The 7,612-nt window shown below is 36.9% G+C and overlaps 2 protein-coding genes across 2 annotated transcripts in view; one reads left to right on the forward strand and one right to left on the reverse strand.

Moving 5' to 3' along the window:
- LOC122066951 (uncharacterized protein At2g34160-like) lies at positions 1-2,424 on the forward strand. The gene is made up of 5 exons (XM_042630797.1): positions 1-249; positions 1,156-1,204; positions 1,762-1,824; positions 1,919-1,983; positions 2,091-2,424. Exons 1-5 carry the CDS (start codon positions 103-105, stop codon positions 2,205-2,207), a joined length of 441 nt encoding a protein of 146 aa, XP_042486731.1. The 5' UTR covers positions 1-102; the 3' UTR covers positions 2,208-2,424.
- A 48-nt stretch (positions 2,425-2,472) lies between these two features.
- The window catches only part of LOC122066950 (ureidoglycolate hydrolase), a 6,788-nt gene continuing 1,648 nt past the window's right edge, over positions 2,473-7,612 (reverse strand). The window contains exons 4-12 of the mRNA XM_042630796.1: positions 6,150-6,278; positions 5,367-5,453; positions 5,057-5,259; positions 4,869-4,971; positions 3,851-3,942; positions 3,671-3,733; positions 3,238-3,478; positions 3,066-3,106; positions 2,473-2,773 (exon numbers count right to left, since the gene is read on the reverse strand). Of these exons, the coding sequence (XP_042486730.1) occupies positions 2,676-2,773; positions 3,066-3,106; positions 3,238-3,478; positions 3,671-3,733; positions 3,851-3,942; positions 4,869-4,971; positions 5,057-5,259; positions 5,367-5,453; positions 6,150-6,278 (1,057 nt within the window). The 3' untranslated portion in view covers positions 2,473-2,675. The remainder of the gene's footprint in view (positions 2,774-3,065; positions 3,107-3,237; positions 3,479-3,670; positions 3,734-3,850; positions 3,943-4,868; positions 4,972-5,056; positions 5,260-5,366; positions 5,454-6,149; positions 6,279-7,612) is intronic.

Raw genomic sequence — 7,612 nt, forward strand, 5'->3', positions numbered from 1 at the left:
ATTGTAACAGTTCTACGTATTTGTTTTCTCCGCTGGCGAGCGACACTGTGAGAAAGAGAGAGAGAGTGCCAAAGGATCTTCGCTAGAGAGAGAGAGATAATCATGGAGGTCGTTGCAGTTGCAGACGCCATTGTCGTATCTGCCGAGAACAAGCTTGATGTGAGTGGGAGCATTGAAAGGCAGAAGAAGAACAAAATTCAGGTCTCCAACACCAAGAAACCCCTGTATTTCTACGTGAATCTGGCCAAGGTAATAAGATTCTCGTCTCTGTTTTCTTCGTAGATTTAGGGTTTTCATACTGTTTTCTACTTTTGCTCGTGGTTTTCTTGATGCATGCATTGATAGAATTATTTATCCTGCACAAATGATTTGTTTTTTTTTTTGTTTGTTTGTTCTTGCGTTGCTCTTGTTGGATCCGAATTTGTTATCAGTCACTTCTTTGAGAGTTAGCGTGTCACTGACATGAAAATGATGGAGAGAGTTCAGTAATTGTTTTAGTTTATTAATTAGACCGAAAACTGCTCGTGGTTACTTTGATCAATCTTTTCTCGAATCTCGATCGTGTGTTTTCTTTCTTTGTTTCTTTGTTTTCTGCGAATCACATCATAATTTGTAGACCATATATTCCAAGAACAATAGTTGAGAGAAGATTCTTGATAATCAGTTCTTGGACAAGTTTGTGATGGACGAGTCAGAATCATGTTTAGTTCTTACAGCGGCTAATAATTACAGTGCTCGTCTTTACTTTTCTTGGATGGGAAAAGAAACAAAAATATAGTGGGTAATGTAATCGTTTACATCTCAATAAGTTCTATGATAATTTTATCACGAAGGGATGGAATAGAGTCTAGTTGTTTGTATTTGTAGAGTCTCTAATTCTTCGGGTTGTTCCATTTTTTAAGATAATGCATCAGTTCTTTGGTAAGACATTAGAGATTTTTCTGTACACTGCAGGCTTATAAAAAAAATGCTTAGCAAGTGCATTCCCTGTAAATTTTGGAAAGCAGTGGATAATATCAATCTCCATCCTACCATTCTTGAATTTCATCACGACTTAATTCCCCACCCACCCACAAGATAGTAAAACATCTTGTATCTGCTTCTTGCTAATGCTCGACATCAAAATGTCTAATGACTTCTCTCTCTGTTTTGCAGAGGTACATGCAGCAGCATGAGGAGGTTGAGCTCTCTGCCTTGGGCATGGGTATGCTTAATTGAAACAATCCCTTTTTCTTTTATGTATTAAAGACTATTTGTCTTTTCTGGAAACAATCCCTTGGGTCTTTTTTCATATTAAGGATTCCGGGGTTCTTAGTTTTCATGTGTTCCTCCTGCCTTTATCTGATTTTTGGATTCCTTTCTGTTTTATATTTGTTCCTTTTTGTGCTCTACTGCCTGCTGGGACCCTCAACGAGAAGCAGTAAACAGCACCAGAGATAGATCCCCATCCATCCCCATTTAAGATATTGGTTAGTAGTTGGAAAGAGAAGAATCCTCATTCAACCAGAAATTTGCAAAAGTTTCAAGTGGTTCCAACCTTCAGCATTTGAATCTTACATATTTATATGGAGGATAAAACCTCCTCTTCTATAAATTTTGTTTTATCAGTTGGCATAACTAGTTGAATAGGGACTGAATGCCTCCAAATATTAACTGTACAAATAATGGTGAAGGAATTACAGATCCAAATGTAGAGAGATACTATGCTTTGTATTCTTGACTGCTATTTTGTTGTTGACATTTGCCCTCTTCTTATATCAGCAATCACTACAGTTGTCACAATTGCTGAAATTCTGAAGAACAATGGACTGGCTTCCCAGAAGAGTAAGAACTTACCTCCTCTTAGTGCTGATCCATTTTCCTTGCACAATGAATGACGATATCAGATACACTAACCTACCTTTTGGCTATTCAACAGAGATTATGACTTCTACAGTTGGCATGAAAGATGAGACTAATGGCCGCATGGTTCAGAAAGCCAAGGTGAACAAATGCATTTATTATTTTCTATCCATTTCAAATTGGTCAAAATGGCCTTCTCCATCATTTTCTTACAATTTATATACCATGTCTCTCTCATTGATTTGCAGCTAGAAATATTACTGACAAAGACTGAAAGTTCAGATAATAAGGTGCCAACTGCTACAACGACAGCAGAGGTGGCTGCAGCAGATGGCAAAGTGGAATGGAGTATTACTGAGAAATGATAGGCTGTAGTAATAATTCTTGTTCAGATTTGATTTTTTTGTAACATGAACATTAGGGTCTTTAGACAGATAGGTACTGTAGATGGAACAAAACTTTCATTTTTTTTTTTTTCTTTCGTTGTTTCTTGGGAGGGCTTTTGTAGTAATGTTCTTGAATTTTCTGATTACTTCAGACTGATGATAATTGTGAAAGGTTCTACTGATCGTCTGATCCAAAGATATTTTATATTGAATCCCTTCTATTGACTGTTTAAATCGCTTAGAATGATAAACTGGGGCCCAGTTATTTATATCCTTTTAGAATGTACATGACAATAGTAGTTATTTAAATTTTCACAATCAGTAATTGAGCTGCCAGAGGAAGCAACTGCCGAAACATAATCATAACTAGGGGATCCACTCAACTGCTAAGACATAATCATACTAATCTATTTGTGTTCAATTTCTGCATCACCAAAGATGTGGAAATCAGTCCTGGGATAACTTTGCAAGTGTAAGTGTTAAGACCTTGACCCCATTTGCAATATCTTCACTGGACGCATATTCTTCAGGCTTGTGGCTATAACCTGCAAAATTAAGGGAATACTCAAATGTTAGTTCCAAGGTTGGAAAGTATGTATAAGTCAAATATATATGATTGCATATGCTATGCTAAATGACCAGTACCTGACATTTAATTGCTAGACTTAGTCAAACAGTGGAATGGTATAATAAGATCATTTAGCCAATGGTTTTTTGAAAACCAAAATGCATATGCTTTATTTAAGCTTGAGTTAGCAGAGTGCAAAATCAACACCACAAATCAGAGGGAGTGTGATAGGTGAATAAATTCACTCTAGTAAGGATAAAAGCCCGAACCTTTGTAACATGGAATGAAGATCATGCCCATTGGAGATATTCTGCACAGATGTGTTGTCACATAATTAGAAACAGAAGAAAAAAAAAGTTCCAATTGTAGGAAGTTTAGAGATTTCAGGTAAAGATGAAAGTTCTAGTTTTATTTTCCAGTTATCTAAAATTCCCAATAAACCTGGCCATGAACAATGAATCATGGTAGGCACGGCTAATCATCAACTTATGAGTGAGGTTGAGCTCTTGTGATGAGATCTCCATTGCCCTAATTATTGATTTATCTGACAGGGCTGGTGGATCCTGAGTGGTAATTTTAAATTCTGTAAGGTTGACCCGGCGATTCTTCGCTATTGTCACAGCTGTTTGATGTATTTTTTCAATTACTGTGTTTCTCCTCTTCTCATCAATGTCCCGTGTATCTGCAAGAGAAGAGGTGGTTAACTACAAGAATATCATACCCATTTAGCATAGGAAGGAACAAGTGGGACAATCAAATTATCATATACAACATATAAAGTTATGGAAAAACTAGCATAACAGCTATAGCATCTAATGCATGGAACTTGAAAAAAAAAAAAAAAAACTTAATTCATCATGGAGAAGAAGCAAACCAATATCCAGGTGTGATTTGCTAGGTATGCTATTGATTGCTCCGGGATGCAGCTCCAATATGCCTGGAAAAAGCAGAAATATATGTAAAGGGTAGTAAAAATGAACAAGAAAATCCTCAACGCAGTCTTTACTTCTATATTGCCTTGAGGATATATACTTCCAAAGAAATAATTACTTACCTACAGTACCAACAGTGTCAATTGATCCTGATTCCACTACATGTTTTTCAACAGCTAATGCTAACTCTGCAGCTGCCAATCCTGCATCATTTCTGCTTGCAATGGCATATAAAAAGATTATGGATATCAATTGAATGACCAAGCACAATTCCTACTCAAAAAGGGCCAATCTACTCTGAAGATGGTACAGCATAGCATATACTATTGTAAGCTTGAGCCTAACAAAATAGGGGAAAGTGTTCTCGTTCCTTGCTCAGTTCAAGGGTAACCAATAAGAACACACCATATTTCAAGCATAAGAAAACATTAAGAAAAAAAAAAAAAAAAAAAAAAAAAAAAAAAAGAAGAAGAAGAGAGAGAGAGAAGGCCCGAGGGGCGGGGGGTTAGAAACACATCCAGATGGAGAACTCTGCATAAAGATAATATTGTATAAGATGACTAAAATTCCCACAGATAACCCTAACACCATGCTCTTTGATATCTGAAAAGCTAGAGAAATTTTATTTTAGGTAGTACTGCAGTAAACTTAAATAACAGAGATAGACATGAAATAACTTAATCTGACATTTTCTTAGCAAACTCTCTTGAACTCAATATAGTTCTCACTACAAACTACTGTTTCTTAGTTGAGGGTGCACAGCTCGAAAGTCTGTTGAATTTAATCGTGTAATTTATGTGACATATTGTCTCCTATTGATATTTAATATTTTTTACTTATATGAGTTTTTCAATACTTCTATGTTGAGATTGGTTACCAGTTCTAATTTGGTTGAATTTATAATTTTTGGGCTGAATCAGGATGTGCTCCTCTTGAACTCATACACACCATTACATACAATTATCACTGGAATGGAGTATTTGGCATATCTGTATATGTTTTATGCAATCTCCAAAGGAAAGCAATAAAACTGAAAAAGGGAATTGCCCTCTACAATCACAGTTTGTTCAATTCTATCAATGGGTAGTCTCAATATTCTCAACAAGTGATAGCACTAAGGAAGATGTAAATACTTATCACCTATATGGCATTAGGACAGCTCCGGCATGTCCTCCATTGCCTTCAAATTCTACCTTGATACTTGCAGGAGCAGCAATTGCAGTCACAACACCAATTGAGATACCTAGCTTCAGAAATTTTCTCTATTAGCAAGCATTTAATGTGCTGAGTGGCAAGCAAAGGGATATTTGAATGTTAAGATAGCATACCTTCTTCTTCCAAGATGGGCCCCTGCTCTATGTGCAATTCCACAAAAGCAAAATAGCTTCCTTTCTCCAGGAACACGGTGGATAAGTCTTCACTGTCTTTTGCATAGCCAGCAGATCTTGCAGCATCAAAAAATGACATATTTTGACCATCAACTGTCTCTTTGAGAACATTTGCCAGCTGTTCACTTCCTGACATTAAGCGGCTGCACATTTAAATCAATAGAAAGCATATGAAGTCAAAATGATGTTAAAACAAAGGAAAAAAATTTAGACACTCAACCTAAAGTCAAAATAAAATCATGGTTGCAACCTTCCCAAGCAGCCGATCCCATATCGTGTGGGCTCTTCGGATGTGAACAAGATCACCTCCAACGATCTTTTAGGCTTGAAGCCAGACCTGTGAAACTTCAGTCAGCATATATGCACATGTAGCCATGAACCACAGTGTGCTGCAGAAATAGTCATATTAAAGGAAATATGAACATTTCAATGAGTCAGGAAAACTTTCCCAGCTAAAATCTTTAAAGGAATTCACAATTGATTCAAAATGCTTATTCTCTTTGCATGCTTAGGAGTAAGGTTGGGTAACTCGTGATCATGAACTACTTTTAGGGACACTGTGTATATTGGGTCATTCACTGTGAAAGGTATTTACCCCCCCACCCCAAAAAAAAAAAAATATCACTGTGAAGGGCTGCAACACAAATATGATCTGCACTGAGATCTGCTATTAATGTTTTCAGCAAAGTTCGTTTCTAGTCACCCAATACACAAATGATTTCATGCTGGGTCTGAAGAAAGTATTTCCAAAATCAAGGTTAATTACTCTAAGGCTTGTTTAATAAAACACTTTGTCATGTCAAATCATCAATATTATCAACTTCATGGCAGAAGGCAGGCATGGCCATAAAAGTTGATAATGTTATCCATATGCTTTATAAAATGTAAGGATCGCTGGTTAATCAGTTTTTCCTATTCTTCCTGTTAAAAAATTGTACTTCTAAGACTAACCTATGTTTCCATGAAGGGTATAAAAAAACTGAAGAGAAAAAGAGAATGTCTTTGGATATAGTCATTCAGGAAAGTTGCGCACCTTTTCAGAACATTAATTGCCTCTATTGCCCCCAAAACACCAACAACACCATCATATTTTCCAGCGTATGGAATTGCATCAATGTGAGAACCTGTTGCAACTGCTGCAAGCTCTGGTTCATATCCATCCCTGCATAGAGGACAGAACGAGGCTAATGGGAAGACCAAAGGACATTTCAACAGGATTAAAACAACAAAAATAAATGTGAACAAGAAATAGAATGGAAAATTCTGCAAATTTATTCCGGGACTGATTAAAAGAAATATTTCACGAGTTAAGAATGTTTAAAAAAATTAAGAACCAACATGGCTAAGTTTAGTTAGAGGGAGCAATCCAAACTTCAGTACCTCAAAACTCCTGTTCTGGTAATGATGGTAGGAAACTTAACAACAAGCAAATCTACTCATACCAGATGTTCCCAAATACATAAGAGAATGAGAAAATGAGACAGGACAGAATCCAAACTAGCTGACAGTGGAATTTCCCAGGCAGAAATAAAGCCTCATCCCACTAAATCTGCTACTAATATCAGAATATCCGGTCTTGAAAGTTTAAGCAATTGAACCATGTTGACCACAATACACAAAAGACTAGTATATTAATGAAAATAAGATTCACAACACAGTTTATCAAAAACAAGGCTGCATTTCATTAAACATAAAAGACATAAGGATGCAGGATCATCAAAACCCATATTAAATATAAATATATATATATATATATTGCTTTCTACTTGCTGCAAGGACAAAGGAATTCAAATTTAGTGTTCTTCTCCTCGCGAAGTGAAGAAAAAGGATGAGCAGAATTGTGGTCTTATTTCTATGAATTTGGTAAGAGTCTTGGTTGAGAATAGAAAAAGAGGGCCATGGGGTGTTCTAAAGGTATGGTTTGACTCTGATTCAAGCCTTAAGGGGGCCTATGGGATGTTGTAAGGATATGGTTGGATTCTGTCTCAAGCTTTGAGTTAAATTTTAGTGGAATTTTTTTCTCTTGTTGATTGATTGGTACTGTTTAAGCCCAATCTAACTGCCAGTAGCTATTAAGGATTTGAATATGTGTATGGTAACCCAAGGGGGTAGCGCAGTTGGTGAGCAACAAACTTGGTACGAGCCGTAAACTCGGACGTCCTAAGTTCGACTCCCACTAGGCATACCTTGGGCCACTCACACAGGGGTGTTTAGTGCTCTTCATTGCTTTCATTGAAAGTTGAATGGTTCTCATTCAACCCCGGTATGACCAGGTCCATGCAATTGTGGGGTCAGTATGGGCCCACGGGACTAGTCAGGCCGAAGGCTTGGATACCCGTCGTTAGCAAAAAAAAAAAAAAGAATATGTGTATGGTGCAGTTTGGTTTGGAGTCTATAGTCATCTCAGCTGCAAATGTTGGAAACCATGGCCCTCTAGTTTTGCTATAAAATTACAGGTCATGTACTGTTGTCATCATTGAGCACTCCCCCCCCCCC

Source organism: Macadamia integrifolia, unplaced genomic scaffold (assembly GCF_013358625.1).
Source record: "Macadamia integrifolia cultivar HAES 741 unplaced genomic scaffold, SCU_Mint_v3 scaffold264, whole genome shotgun sequence".
NCBI classification, from domain to species: Eukaryota; Viridiplantae; Streptophyta; class Magnoliopsida; order Proteales; family Proteaceae; genus Macadamia; species Macadamia integrifolia.